The sequence below is a fragment of the Littorina saxatilis genome, linkage group LG13 (assembly GCF_037325665.1).
Source record: "Littorina saxatilis isolate snail1 linkage group LG13, US_GU_Lsax_2.0, whole genome shotgun sequence".
In the NCBI taxonomy this organism is placed as follows: Eukaryota; Metazoa; Mollusca; class Gastropoda; order Littorinimorpha; family Littorinidae; genus Littorina; species Littorina saxatilis.
The window spans coordinates 43,342,512-43,369,717 of record NC_090257.1 but is presented as its reverse complement, the minus strand read 5'-3'; the positions used below and the strand labels follow the sequence as shown (position 1 = coordinate 43,369,717).

The 27,206-nt window shown below is 43.7% G+C and overlaps 1 protein-coding gene across 1 annotated transcript; it reads right to left on the bottom strand.

Annotated features, from left to right (window-relative positions):
* Positions 1-449: 449 nt before the first annotated feature.
* Positions 450-23,796, bottom strand: LOC138945914 (zinc finger protein Gfi-1b-like). The gene is made up of 4 exons (XM_070317434.1): positions 23,625-23,796; positions 10,099-10,272; positions 8,937-9,629; positions 450-1,979 (listed from the first exon to the last, which is right to left on the bottom strand). The coding sequence occupies exons 1-4, from the start codon at positions 23,794-23,796 to the stop codon at positions 1,753-1,755; spliced, it is 1,266 nt and encodes a 421-aa protein (XP_070173535.1). The 3' UTR covers positions 450-1,752.
* Positions 23,797-27,206: the final 3,410 nt, after the last annotated feature.

Sequence of the window (27,206 nt, the reverse complement as noted above, 5' to 3'; positions counted from 1 at the left end):
AACAGAAGACAACCAACCACACTTCCCACAGAAGACAACCAACCACACTTCGCACAGAAGACAACCAAACACACTTCCCACAGGAGACAACCAACCACACTTCCAACAGAAAATAACCAACCACACTTCACACAGGAGACAACCAACCACACTTCCCACAGAACACAACCAACCACACTTCACACAGGAGACAACCAACCACACTTCACACAGGAGACAACCAACCACACTTCACACAGGAGACAACCAACCACACTTCCCACAGAAGACAACCAACCACACTTCCCACAGAAGACAACCAACCACACTTCACACAGGAGACAACCAACCACACTTCCCACAGAAGACAACCAACCACACTTCACACAGAAGACAACCAACCATACTTCACACAAGAGAACGATTTATTTGTTGGGAATAACACTCAGTGACACCGTGAAGTACCTGTCAAACATTTATTGCACTATTCACACACATGTTACACATGTTCAACACATCAATGTTGCTGTCGACTTAAATCTTTTCACAAAAATGTTTAACAAATTAATTATGTTGCTGTTGACTTCAAATTGGAAACTAAAGTTTAAAAGACCCACCGACAAAATAAAAAGAAAGTTCACACCACGTTTACGTTGAATCGCCCACAACAGTTGTTTGTCTTTTAAACTTTAGAAAGCAGACCCACAAACACATGAGCCAACTTCACACACACACACACACACACACACACACACACACACACACACACACACACACATACACACACACACAGAGCTGCACACACACACACACCCGCACACCGCACATACACACACACACACACACACACACATACAAACACGCACACACACCCACACGCACATGCACTTTATATTAGTGTTGGTCAGGGTAGACCAGGACTGACACTAAAGGTCCGTGATGTGAAAATCTACTTGAAAGGAAAACAATAGGAACGTGCGAAACATCGGATGCTGCACAATCTAGATCGATCACCTTGATACACAACTCATGATTTCATTCTGTCTTTGTTAGGCAAACAATGCACACACAGCAAGGTGAAATGAGCTGCGTCTATCTCCAGCACACACAGCAAGGTGAAATGAGCTGCGTCTATCTCCAGCACACACCGGCAAGGTGAAATGAGCTGCGTCTATCTCCAGCACACACAGCAAGGTGAAATGAGCTGCGTCTATCTCCAGCACACACAGCAAGGTGAAATGAGCTGCGTCTATCTCCAGCACACACCGGCAGTGGGACCTGATTCGTCAAGCGCTACCTTCACGCACTCAAACAGAATGCAGTCTGTCCTGTGTGAAGATCGTGTGAAGACTACCATCACGCACTCAAACAGAATGCAGTCTGTCCTGTGTGAAGATCGTGTGAAGACTACCATCACGCACTCAAACAGAATGCAGTCTGTCCTGTGTGAAGATCGTGTGAAGACTACCATCTGGCACTCAAACAGAATGCAATCTGTCCTCTGTGGAGACCGTGTGAAGACCATGCAATACGCTCTCAAACAGAATGTAGTCTTTTCAATTTGAAGACCACCAACAAGTGGCTGTTTGTGAGAATGTTAAGTACCTATCAGTATCATACCTTTTTAAGACCCCTTAATTAAAGACACTCCCCTTTAAGATTCTGTTTATCACATGTTCTGTTCGTAACCACACTGTGTCAAGATGACGGACAAGTGACTGTTCGCACATCTCGCGAGATGAGAACGGCGTGACCCGTGAAGGGTAGGGCCTGTCAGCGGCGGTGCGTGTCGGGATATCCCGGCATGCCCCCCGTGGCGTCGAGCAGCAGTGCATGCTGGGTCTCAAAATGGCGGCGCAGGTCCACCTTACGCTGAAAGGCGCGTCCACAGTGCGAGCAGGCGAAGGGTTTGAACCCCGTGTGCTTCCGGCTGTGGGTGATGAGGTTGGAACTCTGACTGAACGACTTGCCGCACTGCTGACACTTGTGGGGCTTCTCGCCTGAAACATAGAGTTTGTGACACAGAACAGCTAGTTGATATAAACTGTGCACACAAATGATTGCGACAATGTTCGTACCCCGACTGAAACATGAGTTTGTGACACAGTACAGCTAGTTGATATAAACTGTGCACACAAATGATTGCGACAATGTTCGTACCCCGACTGAAACAGAGTTTGTGACACAGTACAGCTAGTTGATATAAACTGTGCACACAAATGATTGCGACAATGTTCGTACCCCGACTGAAACATAGAGTTTGTGACACAGTACAGCTAGTTGATATAAACTGTGCACACAAATGATTGCGACAATGTTCGTACCCCGACTGAAACATAGAGTTTGTGACACAGTACAGCTAGTTGATATAAACTGTGCACACAAATGATTGCGACAATGTTCGTACCCCGACTGAAACATAGAGTTTGTGACACAGTACAGCTAGTTGATATAAACTGTGCACACAAATGATTGCGACAATGTTCGTACCCCGACTGAAACATAGAGTTTGTGACACAGTACAGCTAGTTGATATAAACTGTGCACACAAATGATTGCACCAATGTTCGTACCCCGACTGAAACATAGAGTTTGTGACACAGTACAGCTAGTTGATATAAACTGTGCACACAAATGATTGCACCAATGTTCGTACCCCGACTGAAACATAGAGTGTGTGACACAGTACAGCTAGTTGATATAAACTGTGCACACAAATGATTGCACCAATGTTCGTACCCCGACTGAAACATTGAGTTTGTGACACAGTACAGCTAGTTTATATAAACTGTGCACACAAATGATTGCACCAATGTTCGTACCCCGACTGAAACATTGAGTTTGTGACACAGTACAGGTAGTTTATATAAACTGTGCACACAAATGATTGCACCAATGTTCGTACCCCGACTGAAACATTGAATCCCGTGTCATGTCATTCAAACTTGCTGTGCCATTACAGGCCCTCCACGTGACTATCTGGCACACTTCCCGGATCAAAGATGTCCTTTACACGGGGTCACGTGACTATCTGGCACACTTCCCGGATCAAAGATGTCCGTTACACGGGGTCACGTGACTGGGGCTCAAATATTACGGATACCCCCTAAACTCGACCTGACAAAAACGACTGGTAACAGTTAAAACAAATTGACGAAAATTCAGAAGAGGCAAAACTTGGCAACGTTTACATATGAAGAGAAAGTGATATGAATGATCTATCCAGAACAGGTTGATTTGTTTAGCTATCTTGCGTATTACTTGTGTAATGCCATTACTACTGATGCAGGTGTCGATCTTGCGTATTACTTGTGTAATGCTATTACTACTGATGCAGGTGTCGATCTTGCGTATTACTTGTGTAATGCCATTACTACTGATGCAGGTGTCGATCTTGCGTGTTACTTGTGTACTGCCATTCCTACTGATGCAGGTGTCGATCTTGCGTGTTACTTGTGTAATGCCATTCCTACTGATGCAGGTGTCGATCTTGCGTGTTACTTGTGTCATGCCATTCCTACTGATGCAGGTGTCGATCTTGCGTGTTACTTGTGTAATGCCATTCCTACTGATGCAGGTGTCGATCTTGCGTGTTACTTGTGTAATGCCATTCCTACTGATGCAGGTGTCGATCTTGCGTGTTACTTGTGTACTGCCATTCCTACTGATGCAGGTGTCGATCTTGCGTGTTACTTGTGTAATGCCATTCCTACTGATGCAGGTGTCGATCTTGCGTGTTACTTGTGTAATGCCATTCCTACTGATGCAGGTGTCGATCTTGCGTGTTACTTGTGTAATGCCATTCCTACTGATGCAGGTGTCGATCTTGCGTGTTACTTGTGTAATGCCATTCCTACTGATGCAGGTGTCGATCTTGCGTGTTACTTGTGTAATGCCATTCCTACTGATGCAGGTGTCGATCTTGCGTGTTACTTGTGTAATGCCATTCCTACTGATGCAGGTGTCGATCTTGCGTATTACTTGTGTCATGCCATTCCTACTGATGCAAGTGTCGATCTTGCGTGTTACTTGTGTACTGCCAATCCTACTGATGCAGGTGTCGATCTTGCGTGTTACTTGTGTAATGCCATTCCTACTGATGCAGGTGTCGATCTTGCGTGTTACTTGTGTAATGCCATTCCTACTGATGCAGGTGTCGATCTTGCGTGTTACTTGTGTAATGCCATTCCTACTGATGCAGGTGTCGATCTTGCGTGTTACTTGTGTAATGCCATTCCTACTGATGCAGGTGTCGATCTTGCGTGTTACTTGTGTAATGCCATTCCTACTGATGCAGGTGTCGATCTTGCGTGTTACTTGTGTAATGCCATTCCTACTGATGCAGGTGTCGATCTTGCGTGTTACTTGTGTAATGCCATTCCTACTGATGCAGGTGTCGATCTTGCGTGTTACTTGTGTAATGCCATTCCTACTGATGCAGGTGTCGATCTTGCGTGTTACTTGTGTAATGCCATTCCTACTGATGCAGGTGTCGATCTTGCGTGTTACTTGTGTAATGCCATTCCTACTGATGCAGGTGTCGATCTTGCGTATTTCTTGTGTAATGCCATTCCTACTGATGCAGGTGTCGATCTTGCGTATTACTTGTGTAATGCCATTACTACTGATGCAGGTGTCGATCTTGCGTGTTACTTGTGTAATGCCATTCCTACTGATGCAGGTGTCGATCTTGCGTGTTACTTGTGTAATGCCATTACTACTGATGCAGGTGTCGATCTTGCGTGTTACTTGTGTAATGCCATTCCTACTGATGCAGGTGTCGATCTTGCGTGTTACTTGTGTAATGCCATTCCTACTGATGCAGGTGTCGATCTTGCGTGTTACTTGTGTAATGCCATTCCTACTGATGCAGGTGTCGATCTTGCGTGTTACTTGTGTAATGCCATTCCTACTGATGCAGGTGTCGATCTTGCGTGTTACTTGTGTCATGCCATTCCTACTGATGCAGGTGTCGATCTTGCGTGTTACTTGTGTCATGCCATTCCTACTGATGCAGGTGTCGATCTTGCGTGTTACTTGTGTAATGCCATTCCTACTGATGCAGGTGTCGATCTTGCGTGTTACTTGTGTAATGCCATTCCTACTGATGCGGGTGTCGATCTTGCGTGTTACTTGTGTACTGCCATTCCTACTGATGCAGGTGTCGATCTTGCGTGTTACTTGTGTAATGCCATTCCTACTGATGCAGGTGTCGATCTTGCGTGTTACTTGTGTAATGCCATTCCTACTGATGCAGATGTCGATCGGTCAAAAACAGGAGTTTTTGCGTCAATTTTGAGAGGTATCATGACATAAATCGCTGTATTTCAGCAATGACCTTTAGTTACTTATGGATTGCTTTGAAAGTTGTCGGATCGTATGTGCACGTAGGAGGCTTACTTCGGATACAATTTTTTTTATTGTTTCAGGCAGTATTGAGAGAGGGGGAGAAAAACACTTGAAAGACACGGCAGTAAAGGTGCCCGGCATAGCGACGTTGTATTTGCTCAGCATTGATGGCGGAGTGGTCGAGGTGGGTATTTGCCCGCTCAGGGCTTTATTCACTTCGCTATAGACTCGCACCCAGCCTGTTCGGTCACAGCGGGGAACACTGCGAGTGGCGCTCACTATCGATTGGATAACCAATAACCAATAGATTGTCCTCGTTGAAAAGAACATCAGTCAGGATAGCGCCGCCACCACTGGCAGCAACACTGTGACTTCTTCTTCTTCGTTCATGGGCTTAAACTCCCGCTTTCACTCATGTTTTTACACGAGTGTTTTGTTTTTTTACGTGTATGACCGTTTTATCTCGCCATTCAGGCAGCCGTACGCCGCTTTTGGGGAAAGCATGCTGGGTATTTTCGTGTTTCTATAACCAACCGATCTCTGACATCGATTAGCCATTACAGAATATTTTCCGTGCGCACTTCGTCTTGTGCTTGCGTGTACACACGAAGGGGGATAAGGCACAAGCATGTCTGCACACTAAGTTGACCTGGGAGATCGGAAAAATCTCCACCCTTAACTGACCCACCAGGCGCGGCCGGGAATTTAGTCGACCCCGCGAGCATCCCCATAGGTGGCCGATATCTTATCCACTATAGGCCACTGCGTCCGACCTCTGACCAAGCTGACAGACGACACTAGCAGACAGGGTGCTGAATATTGAACCGCCCTTCTTAGCCAGCTGTCAGTCAAACGGTGATAAGCCACGCCCCTCAGCTAAATGACAGTAGTGAGCTGTCAATCAAAGTGTAAACAGTCACGCCCCTTGGCGAAATGTCAGCAGCAGGTTACGCCTCCCTCGGCGCGCGCTCTCCCCCCGTTCTTCAGTCATGCTCCGCCTGGCCTTCTCGTCAGCTTGTGATTTCACGATCCCGTGACTTCCCGCGAGACTTGAGCGTGATTAGCCCGACCTATGAGTGATTTGGTGTACTGTTGGTAATGGATACGGCTCTTGCCCTTTCTTAGTGATGGTGGTGGTAACGCGGAATACACTAATACGTAAGATAAAAAATAAATAAATAGATAAAATTGATTAGTTAATAAATATTAAATAATTCGTGAGTCAGAGGCAAGAATGTTTAAGAGACCAGTGAAAAATGCAACTGTTCACAGGAAGCGCTCTTGGAGGGCAGTTTAAAGAAACGAAAGTACATACAGACACTGAGAAACAGGTTAGAAACAAGGTACGATGGCAGCAGATAAGAAACAAGGTACGATGGCAGCAGATGAAATTAGACAGAACAACAAAGTCAGACAGAAAAGTGACTGTATCAAAAAACGGCTGACAGATTAACAGCTTGCGATGCTGTAAGACCGATCAATCTGCGGGTGCTGATACAAATCTCGCGATCTCGCGCGATCACGTGACGCGTGGTTTGATTTGTTTGACATTCAGGTGACCTTTACAGCGGCACCAGGCGCCCCCACACACAGGTCCCTGAAGAACGCTTAGCGCACAGTCAGAGCGGGGGATATAGTTCACCAGGGGCGCTTGTCTTGGTATTGGCGTCATTAGCTAATGATGGAATGACACGTCATGAATTATTCCATACGTCATCATCTTGCCAATATGGCGCTGGCAGGCTAATTTATCCGAATCGGTGATTCTTCTTTTTTTGAATTAGGGTTTATAAATTATGAAATATATTTTCTGGGCTTGCAGCCGTTCTGTCGGTGCGAGCCAATCTTGCAATTTCGTTCTTTCTTTCTTTCTTGCTCTCTTTCTTCTTTTTGTTGTATGTTTGTCTGTCTGTCTGTCTGTCTGTCTGTCTGTCTGTCTGTCTGTCTGTCTGTCTGTCTGTCTGTTTGTCTGTCTGTCTGTTTGTCTGTCTGTCTGTTTGTCTGTCTGTCTGTTTGTCTGTCTGTCTGTCTTTCTTTCTTTCTTGCTCTCTTTCTTTCTTCTTTTTGCTGTCTGTATGTCTGTTTGTCTGTCTGTGTCTCTGTGTTTCTTTCGTTCTTTCTTGCTCTCTTTCTTCTTTTTGTTGTCTGTCTGTCTGTCTGTCTGTCTGTCTGTCTGTCTGTCTGTCTGTCTGTCTGTCTGTCTGTCTTTCTTTCTTTCTTGCTCTCTTTCTTTCTTCTTTTTGCTGTCTGTATGTCTGTTTGTCTGTCTGTGTCTCTGTGTTTCTTTCTTTCTTGTTTCTTTCTTGCTCTCTTTCTTTCTTTCTTCTTTTTGCTGTCTGTGTGTCTGTCTGTCAGTCTGCCTGCCTTTCTTTCCTTGCTGGCTGGTGACGTTCAAAGATTACATTATGGACTTTAAAGGCATATGTACTCGATGACTATACACGCTAATTGCTTTACCAACAGCTGGAGACATGCTAAATTAAGTTCTCTGCAAAATATTGTGGTCTAGGACCCCTTCAATGTTGAGATATGTTAATTTTCATTTTGATCTGGATCGTCCTATTTATAGATTTGGCAACACATGTAACGTTGATGCAAGGGAGCTAACACCGCGGCTTTGTTGACATCCTCACTTTTTCAGAGGCTAGAACAAGCTGTAATGCATGTATTATGGTCCGCGCATGGTGACATATCGTCATTATATGGTCTTATGGTGCGTTTGACATCGATTATGGGCAAACTACACTTTGTAAACACGGGAGCGCGTACATATGCCTTTAAGTCCCCCGTGGTTAACGTCAACACAAACGTAAGCCACATTGACCGCTGCTAACCATGTCATCGCGGGCGAGGAGAGGGACGCTGTCAAAGAAGCTTGCGTCACGCAGACCGTTAACTCGCCCAGTTTTAGGGCCAGTGTCATGATCTCGCAGCTGTAAGCTCTGACCCGGTTGCCTACCTTTGCAACCCTTGACAACCACTACGCTATGACTGTATCTGTCTAACGGAGTCCGACTTAACGCCCCTATTTAGCGACGGAAAAACGATTCTCGCCTGTGTGGATGGGTGTGTTTCTTACCTGTATGAATGTAGGTGTGTTTCTTATCTGTATGGATGTAGGTGTATTTCTTACCTGTATGGATTTGGGTGTGTTTCTTACCTGTATGGATGTAGGTGTGTTTCTTACCTGTATGGATGTAGGTGTGTTTCTTACCTGTATGGATGTAGGTGTGTTTCTTACCTGTATGGATGTAGGTGTGTTTCTTACCTGTGTGGATGTAGGTGTGTTTCTTACCTGTATGGATGTAGGTGTGTTTCTTACCTGTATGGATGTAGGTGTGTTTCTTACCTGTATGGATGTAGGTGTGTTTCTTACCTGTATGGATGTAGGTGTGTGTCTTACCTGTATGGATGTAGGTGTGTTTCTTACCTGTATGGATGTAGGTGTGTTTCTTACCTGTATGGATGTAGGTGTGTGTCTTACCTGTATGGATGTAGGTGTTTTTCTTACATGCATGGAAGTAGGTGTGTTTCTTACCTGTATGGATGTAGGTGTGTTTCTTATCTGTATGGATGCAGGTGTGCTAATAAGGTAGAAATAAACTGACCTGTGTGGATGTAGGTGTGTTTCTTCATGTCTGACTTCTGGTGGAACCTCTTGCCGCAGTATGGACAGGGGTAGGGGCGCGTGTCGGAGTGGATCAGCAGGTGGGTGGAGAGGGTGGAGGACCGCTTGAAGGTCTTGCCGCACTGACCACACACAAAGCTGCGGTCCTGGCAGTGTACCGCGCGGTGCTGGGCCAGGCTGACCGAGTGACCGAACGTCTTGGCGCACACGTCACAGGCGAAGGGGCGCGTGCCGGAGTGCGAGCGTCTCACGTGCACCTCCAGCCCGTGCGGCGTGGAGAACGGCTTGCTGCACTGCCCGCACTCGTAGCTAGACGAGGAGGAGGAGGAGAGGAGGGAGGGGTGCGAGGGGAGGGAGGGAGAGCGCTGGCAGTTAGACAAGCCGGGGGAGGGCAGGAGGGTCACGTCTGGAGTGAAGAGGCTGGACAGGTCTTTACGGGTGAAGCAGGGGGGGTTGGCATGGGCGGCGGGAGGTGTGTACCCGCCTAGACCCGCCCTCAGGTGCAGGTCCCAGGGGAGAGCACTCGGCCAAAGGTGGTAGGGGTAGAAGAGGTTGGCAGGGAGGTAACTCAGCTTGCCGAGCGATGATGGTGCCCTCTGGTGGAACTTGGCGAAGAAGAAGTTGATGTCGTCGTGCAGTTGTCGCACTGTGGTTGGCGACCCGCCATCTTTCTCTGCAGGCAAAGACAGCACGGGAAACTTTAAAGCCGAACATCCGTCTACCGGCCTTGTTACAGAAGTAGGCCACAGAGCTAAAGTAAGAATTGCGAGCACTAGAAACTAGAGCTACATCTGCCGCGCACCGATGTTTGCCTGCGTTGGCCTAGCTGTACTCAACCCCGCTGTGCAGAGTCACTTCATACAGGCTGCACGAGTCTGCCCAACTTCTCTTATAAATGTCTGATGGCGCACTGTGCAGTCACTTCACAGGGGATGCAAGAGTCTGCCCAACTTATCATATAAATGTCTGATGGCGCACTGTGTAGACTTCTGGTACAACAGGCAGAGTGGTTTTATTCCCCTCATGACTGCTTTGTGTAGCGAAGCAAGCTATCTAATCCGAGTGCTTGGTTTATAAGGGTACAACAACACGGACACACATAATATCTTATGGATTTAAGGCTCAGATAAACAAAAGCTTACCTTGAGCACCAGGAGACGATGTGTGTGTGTCAGCGACCTCTCCCAGCCAGGGTCTGAAGGCGGCGAAGTCTCCGTTCACTGTCGAGATCCGACCTGTCGTCTGCGCCTCCGCCTCGGGCTGCAAGAGTTCCGTCCCTTCGTTCTCCGAGTCGGACGGGAAGCCTGGGGGAATACCTGGCAACAACACACCGTGGACTAAGAGTTCAGGCTCAGAGGGCTCCATTGTTTTCATTAACAAATACACAAAACAAACCAACAAACAAACAAACCACCAAAACAAATCGCAAGCAAATACAAACAAGTCGCGTAAGGCGAAAATACAACATTTAGTCAAGCTGTCGAACTCACAGAATGAAACTGAACGCAATGCAATTTTTCAGCAAGACCGTATACTCGTAGCATCGTCACTCCACCGCTCGTGGCAAAGGCAGTGAAATTGACAAGAAGAGCGGGGTAGTAGTTGCGCTGAGAAGGATAGCACGCTTTTCTGTACCTCTCTTCGTTTAAACTTTCTGAGCCCTGTTTTTAATCCAAACATATCATATCTATATGTTTTTGGAATCAGGAACCGACAAGGAATAAGATGAAAGTTTTTAAATTGATTTCGAAAATTTAATTTTGATCATAGTTTTTATATTTTTATAATTATGTTTTTGGAATCAGAAAATGATGAAGAATAAGATGAACGTAAATTTGGATCGTTTTATCAAACAAATAATTTCTTTTACAATTTTCAGATTTTTAATGACCAAAGTCATTAATTAATTTTTAAGCCACCAAGCTGAAACGCAATACCGAAGTCCGGCCTTCGTCGAAGATTGTTTGGCCAAAATTTTAATCAATTTGATTGAAAAATGAGAGTGTGACAGTGCCGCCTCAACTTTTACAAAAAGCCGGATATGACGTCATCAAAGGAATTTATCGAAAAAAAGAAAAAAAACGTCCGGGGATATCATTCCCAGGAACTCTCATGTAAAATTTCATAAAGATCGGTCCAGTAGTTTGGTCTGAATCGCTCTACACACACACACACGCACAGACACACACACATACACCACGACCCTCGTCTCGATTCCCCCTCTATGTTAAAAAATTTAGTCAAAACTTGACTAAATGTAAAAACAACAACAACAACAACAACAACAACAATCAATTGTCTGCCACCCGTTTATTGATGTTTGATTGTCAGTGTGTGCTTGAAGACACCACTATCAGCCGTGGGCTGGTTGTTGTTGTTGTTGTTATGAAAGTGTCGCAGATCAACCGAACACTCCTCTCCCCAAAAGTCACTAGCAAGAAACTATAAATGGTTGTTTAATATATCCTTGTATTGATACGTTCGCTGACAGGGCAATGGAGGATTTATTGGTTTATTCATTTACTAAGACTTATTCCTTTCTTTATTCAGTCACTCATTTTCTTAATTTTTCATATTTTCATGTATTTAATCAAGTATTCCTCTATTTATATATCTATATCTCTATTATATGTATTGATTAGGCCAAACAAGATATCTGTTGGTTTAGCGTAACATGACCAAACAAAATAGGGTCGGTAGATCAGCTTTTTATTTCTTAAATTTTTTTTTTAATCTCGGTATGGTTGTTAAAATGTGTCAGAGGTTGATTTTTCGGATTTTTTGAGAAATGAAAAAAAGGTTTTAGGTTTGGCGGAAAAAAAGGGTCGGTCGGGTTACCCTAAACCAACATTTTTTTTGTTTGGCCTAAACCGATCTGTTCACTTTGTTGTACATTTTTGTTAAATTCCGACTTGAAAAGCTGGAATGGAGAAGTTACACCCGTCGCGATATAACCTTGAACGGTTGAAAAAGACGTTAAACACCAAATAAAGAAAGAAAGAAGTTACACCTTGATGCAATTAGAACTAGGCTTTTCATCGGAATTGTCAGCTGTCCGTGGCACAACTTATCGGAAGCTGTATGACGAGAAATCGGAAGCTGTATGATGGGTCAGGCTTTACAACACCACAAGAGCGACGCAGAAGACATACATTGATTGTATATTTTAAACTAGTTAATGGTATAGTGCCAGCTTGTTGGCTTGGTTACCTTCCGCCTCTCATTTCAGCAGTAAATCCCTATCACCGACACAAACCATTTGATAGGCAAAGTTCTCGCCGGAGAACTGAGTTATATAAACATTTCTTTTTCCCTTCCACAACAATCTCATGGAATGAACTTCCCGACAGTATAAAACAAACAACTTCTAGTGGTTATTTTAAAAGGTTCTTGTTCAGAGATAACACTGTTATTCCCCCGTATTTGTTTTATTCAAAAGATCGAACAGATATAAGTATTCATTGCAAATTCAGATAAGAGATAAGTGATTTAAATGCCGATTTATTCAAGAGACATTTGACAAAAGACGCGTCATGCAGGTGTGGCTTACATATGGAAAATTGTAAACACTTTTTATTTGACTGTCCATTATATGAGAATGTTAGAACCACCACTATCAGCACTTTGCCAGATTATGAAAAGATCACTGTCTGTTGTGCTATGTACAGCAACAGCGATAAGTCGCTCACTAAAAAAAAAGCGTTGTTTTATCAGATTTAAAGATATATATTAGATAGCAAACGTTTTTCATAAGATTGAATGAATAATGTTATTTTTTTTATTTCTGTTAGAAAATTAAACTAATCTGTAGTGGACTAATGCACTCTCTCTTTCTCTTTCTCTCTCTTTTTTTTTTTTTTTTTTTTTTACTCTCTCATTTACATGCGGTCAGAAAAACGTGTACATTATACAAAAGGACTAAAAATAGTCATACGTGAAAAAAAATATACGTGTCAACATGTGTAGCATCAAAATGATCATATGTCATCATATATTGATCTTTTTTTTTTTTAAACAATATTCGCATCATAATGTATGGCTGTCTTTACATTATATCAAAGAAAATAAACAATAATTTGTTTTTAATTAATAAAACTTCAGACTAACGAAATCTCAAAACAACATGATTTCCAAAAATAATTTCCAGTGTTAATCGTGAATCGGTTTTTTTAAAAATGCTTACGCACATCTTTGCGATTTTCTCTCTTTCTCATTCTCTTTCTTTCTCATTCTCTCTCACTCTTCCTCTCGTTTTCTCTGTATGTATGTGATACTCCAATTTTCATGCTTGTGTGCTGTTGTTGTTTTTGAAGATTAGTTGTCGGTGTTCTTACTGTTGTTGGTTTGATTGGTTTTAATAATGAATTTACAATATCGTCCGCCACTTTCTTATTTTGACTCTAAGAGCACATTCATAAGTTGATCGTGATGTGCTCCTTCATCAAAACATACATTCCATGGCTCTGTAAACTTGTATCAGAATAATATATTGTTTGAACCAAGAGCTTGCTGGACCTCTTCCGAGCATTTTTCAATTTGCCTTAAATGTGTTTTTTACATTTAGTCAAGTTTTGATTAAATGTTTTAACATAGAGGGGGAATCGAGACGAGGGTCGTGGTGTATGTGTGTGTGTGTGTGTGTCTGTCTGTGCGTGTGTGTGTGTAGAGCGATTCAGACTAAACTACTGTACCGATCTTTATGAAATTTGACATGAGAGTTCCTGTGAATGATATCCCCGGAAGTTTTTTTTCATTTTTTCGATAAATACCTTTGATGACGTCATATCCGGCTTTTTGTAAAAGTTGAGGCGGCACTGTCACACCCTCATTTTTCAATCAAATTGATTGAAATGTTGGCAAAGCAATCTTCGACGAAGGCCGGAGTTTGGTATTGCATTTCAGCTTGGTGGCTTAAAAACTAATAAATGAGTTTTGTCATTAAAAATCGGAAACTTGTAATTAAAATCATTTTTTTATTATACGATCCAAAAATAATTTCATCTTATTCTTCGTCATTTTCTGATTAAAAAAACATGTACATATGTTATATTTAGATTACAAACAAGCTCTGAAAATTAAAAATATGAAAATTATCATTAAAATTAATTTTTCGAAATCGATTTAAAAACAATTTCATCTTATTCCTTGTCGGTCCCTGATTCAAAAAACATAGATATGATATGTTTGGATTAAAAACAAACTCAGTAAGCTAAAAAGAATAGACATACAGAAAAGCGTGTTATCCTGCTCAGCGCGACCACTACCGCACTATTCTGCATGGCTTGTCGATTTCATTGCCTTTGCCACGAGCGGTGGACTGACGAAACTACGAGTATGTGTTCTTTGTGAAAAAAGCAGTGCGTTCAGTTTCATTCTGTGAGTTCGACAGCTTGACTAAATGTTGTTATTTTGCCTTACGCGACTTGTTGTATGGTCCACGTTCCCTTTGTCCTTTTGCCGAGTTTCTAATTTCATCCCTTGCAGATATTGGCTACCCAACATTTTTAGTTATTTGCATTTTTTGCAAAAGGTTCCCGCTGATCGTTTATTTTTAAACATTTCATTTTAACATATTGCTAGACATTGAAAGATCCCTCTCCCGTTTTAAATACAGTTGCTGAATCGTGATTTGAATCTTTGTTTCTTCACTTTAATCCTCGTCTCTCCGTGCTGAATGGACATGTGCGGAAAACGGTTTCTTCCAGCAAATCATTTTGGTATTGTTTCCTATCAGAATAAACAACAGTTTGCGGTCTGTTTTAGTCAGACATGTCCCGCTATTCGAGCTTACCTCTCTTGTTCCCCATGCCTTTGTCTCCCGAAAACACCCTGAGAAGGAAGAATGGAAAGCATTGTGTTAACATGTTGGGCATGCAGAAACATGAAGTGATCTGTTATTCGGATGCTGTGTTTTACAGCTGCACGTTCCGCTTGCTCGAACACTAACGGGGTGTTTTGTTTGTTTAATTGAGAGAAAACTCTCCCCAGGTAGACACACACTGCCAGCTGACCGCATTCCCACCCGCTTTCCACCCGTATCCACCCGTATTTCTGCCGCATCGAACAGCGCGGGATTCTGCTTGCATTCCCTCCCTTGCCGCGACCACCTTTCGCGATCACACGTCACCAAACAGTTCAATCAGGGGACGTAATCCCTGCTTGTAGCTGCTGTTTGAACAGGAGAGTTCCAATCTTGGAGAAATCTAAACGCACTGTGATCAGGGGAAGCCTTACGACACCGTCCACCTTGTACGAAGGGCGGGGGGGTGTGTGTGTGTGTGTGTGTGTGTGTGTGTGTGTGTGTGTGTGTGTGTGTGTGTGTGTGTGTGTGTGTGTGTGTGGCTTTGAACAGTAAGAACCACAATCACCATCACCATCCTCCTGCTCCTCCTGCTCCTCCTCCTCCTCATCATCATCATCATCCTCATCATCATGCTACTGCTCATGATACTGAGAGATTATAATCACTACATGGACTATCACCGCGTCTGTTTGCGTGTATTATTGTCAGTGTGTGTGTGTGTGTGTGTGTGTGGTGTGTGTGTGTGTGTGTGTGTGTGTGTGTGCATGAGACAAGAGAAATGAAAACAAGAGCAGAGTGTGAGTGTGCCGAGCAAAGCCCCAATTAGCGGCTACAAAGAGAACACCAGGGGTTTTCTGCTGTTTCACGTCCTCCGACACTGCTCTTCACTCGACACAATGGGCTCACTCTAGGCTGGTTAAGACCACGTGAGGTGCACAGCCTTGGACGCAGCGAAGGTTTTTCGCCCTTTCTTTCTACCCTTGTGTTTGCTGGCTACCCGTGTGTTCGCTGGCTACCCGTGTGTTCGCTGGCTACCCTTGTGTCCGCTGGCTACCCGTGTGTTCACTGGCTACCCGTGTGTTCGCTGGCTACCCGTGTGTTCGCTGGTTACTCGTGTGTTCCCTGGCTACCCGTGTGTTCCCTGGCTACCCGTGTGTTCCCTGGCTACCCGTGTGTTCCCTGGCTACCCGTGTGTTCCCTGGCTACCCGTGTGTTCCCTGGCTACCCGTGTGTTTACTGGCTACCCGTGTGTTCGCTGGCTACCCGTGTGTTCGCTGGCTACCCGTGTGTTCCCTGGCTACCCGTGTGTTCACTGGCTACCCGTGTGTTCCCTGGCTACCCGTGTGTTCCCTGGCTACTCGTGTGTTCCCTGGCTACTCGTGTGTTCCCTGGCTACCCGTGTGTTCGCTGGCTACCCGTGTGTTCGCTGGCTACCCGTGTGTTCCCTGGCTACCCGTGTGTTCGCTGGCTACCCGTGTGTTCCCTGGCTACCCGTGTGTTCCCTGGCTACCCGTGTGTTCGCTGGCTACCCGTGTGTTCGCTGGCTACCCGTGTGTTCCCTGGCTACCCGTGTGTTCGCTGGCTACCCGTGTGTTCCCTGGCTACCCGTGTGTTCCCTGGCTACCCGTGTGTTCCCTGGCTACTCGTGTGTTCCCTGGCTACCCGTGTGTTCCCTGGATACCCGTGTGTTCGCTGGCTACCCGTGTGTTCGCTGGCTACCCGTGTGTTCGCTGGCTACCCGTGTGTTCCCTGGCTACCCGTGTGTTCCCTGGCTACCCGTGTGTTCCCTGGCTACCCGTGTGTTCCCTGGCTACCCGTGTGTTCCCTGGCTACCCGTGTGTTCGCTGGTTACTCGTGTGTTCACGTTCACGAGTCGCTAGTCAAACAGAACACAAGGATAGCCAATGGCTGGTTACACTGAACACAAACACACAATAATAATCATATTGCGACAACTTCTGTACGCAAGTAAAGCATTAATTCTCGTGACATATTGGATTCAAACTTTATGACATTTAAGGAACTCAACTTGTAAACAAACTTCTGAACCTGTAATAATCCAAAGTGCGAAGTAAGCTTACGTTCCATATGTAGACATCATTTATAAAGTGTCACATCAATCAAAGATGCTGAAATAGAGCGCTTTTTGTCAACATTGACGGAAAACACCTCCGTTTTCGACCACTTATGCGTTCGCCACAAAAATTACGCAGGATAGCGCGCTTTTTTTAAGTGCAATTTGCTACTGCGCTATACTGACTTGTCACTTCAAGCGCTTAGCAAGCCGGGTTCGGGTAAACGGGAACGCTATTGTAATTACATGCCGCAGTGCGTTTTGTTTTATTCTCTGAGATTGGCAGATTTACTAAATATATTAATTTCACTTCACGCGACTTGTAGTCAAGATTTGATTAAATATTTTAACATAGACTGAGAATCGAGACGTGGGTGTGTGTGTAGAGCGATTCCCAGAAAACTACTGGAGCGATTTTCATGAAACTTTACACATGAACATTCCTGCAAATGATATCACCAGACATTTTTTACCTTTGTTCCCTACAAAGAGGTTTGGCGACAGTGTCGCGCAGTGCGTGTTATAACCACTGATCCACCCCCAACAGGACAGCGGCCACTAACTGGAGTGGGGCGGATTGCAGAGAGAAAGGCCGTGTTTGTCTGTGTAGGATAGTTTAAATCACACCCCGCGAACCATCAATTATTCACCACGCTTACTCGCTGTGCAAACCTTCAGATTTTGCATTCTGTATGGAGTTTCTTTAAGTTTGTTTTCTCATTCAATGAAAATCTTGATTGGAAGCAGAGAGAGAAGACAAGACAAGCAAGGCCTGGGGTCGGGGATGTGTATCATGTCTTTGTCTCGATCAAAACCCTGATGGCATGCTAATTGATCAAAACCCTGATGGCATGCTAATTGATCAAAACCCTGATGGCATGCTAAGTGATCAAAACCCTGATGGCATGCTACCTGATCAAAACCCTGATGGCATGCTAAGTGATCAAAACCCTGATGGCATGCTACCTGATCAAAACCCTGATGGCATGCTAATTGATCAAAACCCTGATGGCATGCTAATTGATCAAAACCCTGATGGCATGCTAATTGATCAAAACCCTGATGGCATGCTACCTGATCAAAACCCTGATGGCATGCTAATTGATCAAAACCCTGATGGCATGCTAATTGATCAAAACCCTGATGGCATGCTAAGTGATCAAAACCCTGATGGCATGCTAATTGATCAAAACTCTGATGGCATGCTAATTGATCAAACCCTGATGGCATGCTAATTGATCACACGCTGATGGCATGCTAATTGATCAAAACCCTGATGGCATGCTAAGTGATCAAACCCTGATGGCATGCTAATTGATCAAAACCCTGATGGCATGCTAAGTGATCAAAACCCTGATGGCATGCTAATTGATCCAACCCTGATGGCATGCTAATTGATCAAAACCCTGATGGCATGCTAATTGATCAAAACCATGATGGCATGCTAAGTGATCAAAACCCTGATGGCATGCTAAGTGATCAAACCCTGATGGCATGCTAATTGATCAAAACCCTGATGGCATGCTAATTGATCAAAACCCTGATGGCATGCTAAGTGATCAAACCCTGATGGCATGCTAATTGATCAAAACCCTGATGGCATGCTAATTGATCAAACCCTGATGGCATGCTAATTGATCAAACCCTGATGGCATGCTACCTGATCAAAACCCTGATGGCATGCTAAGTGATCAAAACCCTGATGGCATGCTAAGTGATCAAACCCTGATGGCATGCTAAGTGATCAAAACCCTGATGGCATGCTAAGTGATCAAACCCTGATGGCATGCTAAGTGATCAAAACGAACTTCTTCTTCTTCTGCGTTCGATGTTGATGGCCGTGCTAAATCCTCAGACCAGTGGCTGCCAGGAAGTCCGCAGTCGATCAAAACGAACGAACCAACGAACCAACGAACCAACCAACGCACGAACGAAAAGAACGAACGAACGAACCAACGGACGAACCAACGAACGAATGAACCAACGAACGAACCAACGAACGAACCAATGAACCAACGAACTCACGAACGAAAAGAACGAATGAAAAGAACGAAAAAACGAACGAACGAACGAATAAACTAACGAATCAATGAACCAACGAAAAGGAGAACTAACAAAACGTTTTCCAACGACGTCACGAATGAACATGTTGCGTTTCTTGTTGGACGAGTGCTACACGTACCAAGTGCTCTCAGTTTGGTTGATATGATTTAAAACACAAAAAATGATATGGTTACATAAAACCCAACATCCTTGCAAAATCCATTACTTGCCTTGACTGTTATAAATGTTTTAATAATGTGGATTTGAAGACGTAGTCCCCCTGCAACCGTGACATGTTTATTTGACGGTCACACTACATTACAAAGATAGTATTAAAAAGAGTGGTTCAGCAATGTCCCAAGCAATTAAGTAAAAATGCGATTTTTATTTTTTTAATGTTTTTTCCTGAATTGTAAATTAATGTATGTTTTAACATAGAGGGCTAGGGGGAATCGAGACGAGGGTCGTGGTGTATGTGTGTGTGTGTGTGTGTGTGTGTGTGTGTGTGTGTGTGTGTGTGTGTGTGTGTCTGTGTGTGTCTGTGTGTCTGTGTGTGTGTATGTGTAGAGGAAATCAGGGAAAACTACTGCATCGATCTTCATGAAACTTTACATGAGAGTTCCTGAGTATGATATCCCCGGAACTATTTTTCTTTTTTTGGATAAATGTCTTTGATGACGTCATATCCGTTTTTTTTGTAAAACTTGAGGCCGTACAGTCACGCCGTCATTTTTCTAACAAATGGATTGAAATTTTGGTCCAGCAATCTTCGACAAAGGCCGGACTATGGTATTGGAGGCTTAATAACTAATGAATGAGTTTGGTCATTACAAATCTGAAAATTGTAATTCAACTTAATTTTTTATATAACGATCCAACAAATACTTCCATCTTATTCTTCATCATTTGCTGATTATAAAAACATATAAATATGTCATATTTGGATTAAAAACCAGCTCTGAAAATTAAATACATGAAAATTATGATTAAAATCAAATTTCCAAAATCGATTTGAAAACAATTTCATCTTATGTATAGGCATAGATAAAAATGTCCACCAAAATACCCGTGTGACTTGGAATAATAGGCCCTGAAAAGTAGGATATGCGCCGAAATGGCTGCGATCTGCTGGCCGATGTGAATGCGTGATGTATTGTGTAAAAAAATTCTATCTCACACGGCATAAATAAATCCCTGTGTGCGCGATATAAATTGCATAAAATAAAAATAAATAAATAAAGAAATAAATCCCTGCGCTTAGAACTGTACCCACGGAATACGCGCGATATAAACCTCATATTGATTGATTGATTGATTGATATACAGGCAGCTAAAGTTTCAAGAAGAAGGGGAGGGGGACGAGGGATTACACATTCAGATTAACTACATATACAATATTTAAAAAACAAACAAACACTTAAGAGCATTGCATACAGTATCCGAGTACACAATGGAAACTAAACATCAGGGGCAGTTTATAGTGTTATCAAATTGGATTGGATTGGATTGGATAAGATTTACAGTCCAGTGAGGTTACCCTCATGGAAATTCGGGCTGCTTTCTCCCCGGGGAAAGCGAGCTGCCATACATACGGCGCTACCCATATTTTTTTTCCTGCATGCGTGTATTCATGTTTCCTGAAATGTGTGTGCAACTGCCTTTTAAAGGCCTTTAAGGATGCGGATCGTTTGATTTCTATTGGCAAAGAATTCCACAGAGATGATCCTGAAAAAGCTAAGCTGGATTTATAAAGATCTATACGAGAAATTGGAGGAAGTAAATTTTGAGACCCATACCTCTTCGTAACATGTGTAAAATAGGAATGCACATAACTGGGCACATCACCATGAACTAATTTATACATACAGACAGCCTTATTGTATGTAAGGTGGGTTTTTAGGGGAAGGAAATTAAGGCTGTTTAACTTCATTTCCGTAGACATGTGCGATTCATACAGGATAAGTTTTGTAGCACGACGGTACAAAGAATTGAGTTTCAATAAGTGAACATCACTGCAGCCATCCCACAATGTGGAAGCAACATTAATATGAGGCATTATATGAGCATGAACGAACATTTTTAATGTTTCAGACTTCGCATAATGTTTGAGTTTTGACAACAAATACAAATTCTTTGATAACACTTTGCAGAGGTTGCTTATGTGTGTTTGCCATTTCATTTCTTCATCGACAGTTACACCAAGTATGCGATGTTCTTTAACTTGCTGTATTTGAGTTGTACCTGAGGACTTATCTGATGCTTTTGTCTTGTGGTAATAACAATGTTTTTAGTTTTTTCTGGGTGCAGTATCATGGCATTTGATGTGCACCATTTCGCAACTTCGTCCAAAGTGTTCTTCAGGGAAGAATTTACTGATTCCAACGAGGTGTTACTGGTATGAATAGACAAATCGTCTGCAAAAAACTCGCATTTGACTTTATCATCCGATACATGTAAAGGCAAATCATTAACGTAAATACAAAAGAGAATAGGTCCTAATACAGACCATTGAGAGACGCCATGTTTTACTAGTGCAGTAGACGAATTCTGGCATTGTAGAGTGACATACTGTGTCCGGTCAGCAAGATACGATTTAAAGAAGTCACAGACCGAATCGTTTCTCAAATAATAGTGTAATTTTTTCAACAATATGGAATGATCGACTAAGTCAAATGCTTTCTTAAAATCGAAAAACAATGCTCCTGTAACTTCAGACTTGTTCATTGCTGACAGTCAAGCTTCACAGAGAAACGTAAGAGCTGTGTGGCAAGAATGCTTGGACCGAAAACCGGATTGAAACTGATGGAACAAATTTTGTTCTTCCATGTAAGCAAGAAGATGCTTGTGCACATGCCGTTCTAATGGTTTTGACAAAACAGGCAGCAAAGAAATGGGTCTAAAATTACTTGGGTCTGAGAGATCTTTACATTTGGGAAGGGGTATGACTTTGGCGCTTTCCAATTTAGACGGAAAAACGTTCTGCTCAATACTAAGGTTATATACGAACGTGAGCGAATTCACAATATACGGTAGAGAAAGCTTCAATAACTTCACGGGTATTTTATCAGGACCCATGGACTTTTTATTCTCCAGGTTTTCAATAAATGTTCCGACCTCATGAACTGCAATCGGAGGAATGATAAACGCTTCATTGTTTATTCTGTTCCGCTGACAGTATTCGTCCAATTTGTCAAAACAGTTATCTGTATCCGGAGAATATGTTTCTGCCACAGAAGCCTTCAATTTATCCGCTAAAGATATAAAATGATTATTAAATTCTTCCGCAGATAGTTTATTTAGATTAGCAGTTGACTTTTTCCTAGATTTATCAAGGATTTCATTTACTGCCCGCCAAATTGTTGCAGTATCTTTCTTATCGGAAATCAATTTATCAAAGTAACCAGTTTTTGATTGTCTCACACGGTTTAACACCTCATTCCTCTGCTGTTTATATTCGTCTGTCATCTTATTTTCCTTGAAATAATCTCTCAGAGCCATCGCCTCTATAATATCTGATGTTAACCAAGGTGGAAGTCTGGCATGTTTTACTCTATGCTGACGCAGGGGCACGTGCTTATCTATAATTGTGCTTAAAATGCTATACAAGTGATTAAAAGCATCATCTGCAAGACTGAAATCAAAAACGCTCTGAAATGGAGCTTCACTAAGATCACGAAAAAATGCAGACTCATCAAAATGTCTAAAACTTCTGTATTCTATGGTCGTGTGGCCTTTTGGTCCTGATTTAGGCAAGCGCATAGAGACCGAACAAAAAATACGCCAATGATCGCTGATACTGGAATTGGACACATACACATTTGAAACAATCTTCTTATTATCAGTATATATGTGATCAATAAGAGTTGCAGTTGTGTCTGTTATTCTTGTTGGGTTCAGAACCAGTTGATGAAGACCTAATAAAGTTGTTGTTGAATTCCATACTGTTTGAGGCTTATTCAGATTAATATTAAAATCTCCAAGCAATACAATTTCTTTATTGCGTGATTTGACTTTATTCATCATCTGAATGACATATTCTGACCAAATCGACGTTTCGGCAGGGTTACGATATATATAACCTATGAGCAGAGGCGAGGTTTTTACTTCAATCCAAATGCACTCAATATTGTCGTCCTCTAAATCAGTTCTTCGTGTTGCAAATTCAGAAATTGATTCATGAATATAGACTGCAATGCCTGTCTGATTCTTCCTTTGCGCGTCGCAAAACAGAGTATTGGGAAATGTAAATCAAGTTATCGGCAATTCTCGAGTCGAGCCGTGTTTCGCTCATCCCAAAAACATGAACTGGCTGTGAGCTTTGGTTTAGCAGCACGCATAATTATATCAGGCACTTTGTTAACGAGATGATAGACATTAAGATGTCCAACCTGGAGAGTGTGTTTTGACACGTTTGAATTCATAATAATTATAATAAACAAAATTATTAACAAGATGTTCCTGACATTGACAGCCAGTCAACCAGCCAGCCAGCCAGCCAGCCACACAGACAGCCAGACAACCTGACAGCCAGACAACCCAACAGACAGACAGTCAACCAGCCAGCCAGACAAACAGCCAGCCAGCCAGTCAACCAGCCAGCCAGTCAACCAGCCAGCCAGTCAACCAGCCAGCCAGCCAAACAGCCAGCCAGACGGACAGACAGCCAGTCAACCAGCCAGACAGACAGACAGACAGACAGGCAGACAGACAGGCAGGCAGACAGACATACACAGACCATGCATACCAACCTCTGAGTGAGGGCACCACCAGGTGGAAGGCGCTGGGACGGGTCAGCTTACTGTGGCTGTCATGGTCACTGGCCGGTCCCACGTCTTTGCCCGTGTCGTTGTGACTGTCCGGAACTCTCTCTGTGCTCATCTCGCCCTCTCGCTGACTCTTGACCAGAAACGACCTGGGCATCACACCGGACCCTGGTCAGAGCGAAATGAACTTCTCCCCCTCTGACTACTCAGCGACAGTCACCGACTCGGGGATTCCAACCAAGATGACCCTCTCTTGGTGAATGGCAAGCTTTCTGTATTTTGATATTTTGCAAGAACTCTCTTTTTATTTTTCTGTGAGAAAAATGTTCCCATGCAATTTTCCTTTTTTTCTGATGAAAATAATGTTCGCGTAGAATTAGATTTTTTCTTCAAGAATCAAAAGTAAACAACTTAAGTGCTGCTCTTTCTTGCTTTTTGACGATAATAATAAAACACACGAGCTAATTAAGTAGCAGCAAAAAGTCCCGTTCTTAAAGTGACACCGTTGTAACTGATACGCGTTCCGCTGTTGTCAGAGATGCTCTCGGTATGGTACGCCGTCCATGACAAATCTGATGAGTGGCGACACACGCGAACAAATCATCACACGGCCACAAACATCGTCATTGAGATTGTTTCTCTGCCTCTCTAGCACCGCCCTCCCCCAGCCACAGTGACACTGTCCGCACGTGCCCGCCTCGCGCCGTGACGTCACTCAGCCAATCAACAGCCAGCACACAATTAGCGGCACGTGCTGATGATGAGTGATCTATTGACCGGGAGGTGGAGCAAACAGGGATTGATACGAGGGACCGGTAAAGAGTACTAAGGACCCGTTAAACGCGGCGCCTTGAACGGGAGGTGGAACAACCAGGTTTTGATACGAGGGGCTGGTAAAGAGTACTAAGGACCCGTTAAACGCGGCGCCTTGAACGGTAGGTGGAACAAACAGGGATTGATACGAGGGACCGGTAAAGAGTACTAAAGACCCGTTAAACGCGGCGCCTTGAACGGGAGGTGGAACAAACAGGGATTGATACGAGGGACCGGTAAAGAGTACTAAGGACCCGTTAAACGCGGCGCCTTGAACGGGAAGTGGAACAAACAGGGATTGATACGAGGGACCGGTAAAGAGTACTAAGGACCCGTTAAACGCGGCGCCTTGAACGGGAAGTGGAACAAACAGGGATTGATACGAGGGACCGGTAAAGAGTACGAAGGACCCGTTAAACGCGGCGCCTTGAACGGGAGGTGGAACAAGCAGATTTTGATACGAGGGGCTGGTAAAGAGTCGTGACGAACGTCGTTGGAAGGCAGGCGGAACAAACAGCGGAATAACATGAAGCTTTGCAACAAAGCCGTTAGCAGCGGATTAACCCGAGGCTTTGCTACAGAGCCGTTAGCAGCGGAACAACACAAGGCTTTGCTACCGAGCCGTCAGGAATATCATCGGGATCCACTCGCCACAGGCTCGTGGATCCCTATGATATTCATCCGCTGGGTCTTGACTGAAATACAAGCCATATAAAAAACCACTCGTGTTGTAACCTATACATTTTTTTAAATTTAGGTGTCTTTGTTTTTGAAGTGGGGAAGCAATAAAGATGTCGTTATCGACGGAAATGTCGTCGATATAACTTCGGCAATGAGCTCAGTTTTGCCCAATTGACCAATTGACCAATGGACCAATTGACCAATTGACCAATGGAAATCTCCGCAACATCTGAACAAGCACTATTTTTAATGATTGCTTAAATCGAACCAAAACAAGTAAATCTGATGAATATTTAATTTAGTCTGACCCTCACACTGAGAAGCATTATGCTATTTTGAAATATAGGGGGCTTTTTACAACGATTCGTGATGGCCTCTTGACTGGGCCATGCTAGACGCCCAGGCTCCTTATATGGTGTCAATGGATGTGCTGTGTCTTCACCAGTTGTGGATTTGTCTTGGTTCATTTGTTGCTGAATGTCTCTCGTTGCGAATTCGATCTAGTTAGCCCTAACGGTTAGCTTAAAGGCACAGTAAGCCTCCCGTAAACCATCACAAAGCTCCCCGAGCGTCTACATACAGCACAAGCATACTTCCATTTGAACGCTCACCGAACGGGAACATCCTGGCTGCTTTCTGTCGAGGGTGAGAAATTTTCAAAGAATTTATTTTCGTGGAGCAATCTTCTACAACAATGGCGCCTCGTTTTGGTGCTGGACGGCTGTTATGAATATACCGGAAATCACGCCCGGACAGTAAGCCTCCCGTAAACCATCACAGATACTGTCAGGCTTTTACACACAGTACAAACACCCTTCCATTTGAACGCTCACCAAACGGGAACATCCTAGGTGCCCTACATAAAGAGCGAGCAATTTTTTAAAGAATTAATTTTGCAGATTGTCTCGAACACTTTTTGGACCCATCCTGAATTCAGGTCAAAAATGAGTTACTTCCCTTCGGCCCGGAACTTGAACAGGGTCACGCAAGGGTCGTAGCAGACGACGGTTTATGTATATCGCCGTTCCTCTCAACAGTCAAAATCAATCAATCAATCAATATGAGTCTTATATCGCGCGTATTCCGTAGGTACAGTTCTAAGGGCAGGGATTTATTTATGCCGTGTGAGATGGAATTTTTTTTACACAATACGTCACGCGTTCACATCGGCCAGCAGATCGCAGCCATTTCGGCGCATATCCTACTTTTCACCGCCTATTATTCCAAGTCACACGGGGTACTTTGGTGGACATTTTTATCTATGCTTATACAATTTTGCCAGGAAAGACCCTTTTGTCAATCGTGGGATCTTTAACGTGCACACCCCAATGTAGTGTACACGAAGGGACCTCGGTTTTTCGTCTCATCCGAAAGACTAGCACTTGAACCCACCACCTAGGTTAGGAAAGGGGGGAGAAAATTGCTAACGCCCTGACCCAGGGTCGAACTCGCAACCTCTCGCTTCCGAGCGCCACCCAAAAGCCATCGCTAGAGTTCTTGTGAACCACAGCCGTTTGTTTCGTGCATAAAAACGTGCTATTGTAGATAAGCTCACATCGAGTCGCATTCAAAAGACTAACTGACGACTACATTGTGAAAAAGGGAAACTGGATCACACGGGTTCACGATGGCTCAGGGGTAAGATAAACCACGTAAAAATAAATTCTTTGAAAATTGTTTGCTCTTTACGGGAGGGCACCTAGGATGTTCTCAATCGGTGAGTGTTTAAATGAAAGGGTGTTTGTACTGTGTGTAAAAGCCTGACCGTATCTGTGATGGTTTATGGGAGGCTTACTGTTAAGAGATAACTTCCAGGCACACAGTGAACCTTGTGGCGAGGCTCAGGCATGACTGACACAGAGTCACAGGAAAATCGATTGAGGTAGAACAGCGTGGAACGCCGCGCGACTTTCTACGTCATCACAGCCACGCCCCTTTCTCTTTGGCCCCGCCCCTCCACCACCATCACCCTCACTCGCCCGCCGTTCAGTCCGCGATTTCTAAAAGCCTGATTTTGATTGGTTGAAGTCGACTTTAAAACATAAAACAGCGCTTTTTCTAGCATGTAATCAC

Coding starts and splice junctions, on each gene's coding strand:
- LOC138945914 (XM_070317434.1), bottom strand. CDS start 23,796: ATGCCCAGGTCGTTTCTGGTCAAGAGTCAGCGAGAGGGCGAGATGAGC. Junction 9,630..10,098: donor ATCGTCTCCTGGTGCTCAAG/GTAAGCTTTTGT, acceptor CTTTGCCTGCAG/AGAAAGATGGCGGGTCGCCA. Junction 1,980..8,936: donor ACACACCTACATCCACACAG/GTCAGTTTATTT, acceptor TCTATGTTTCAG/GCGAGAAGCCCCACAAGTGT.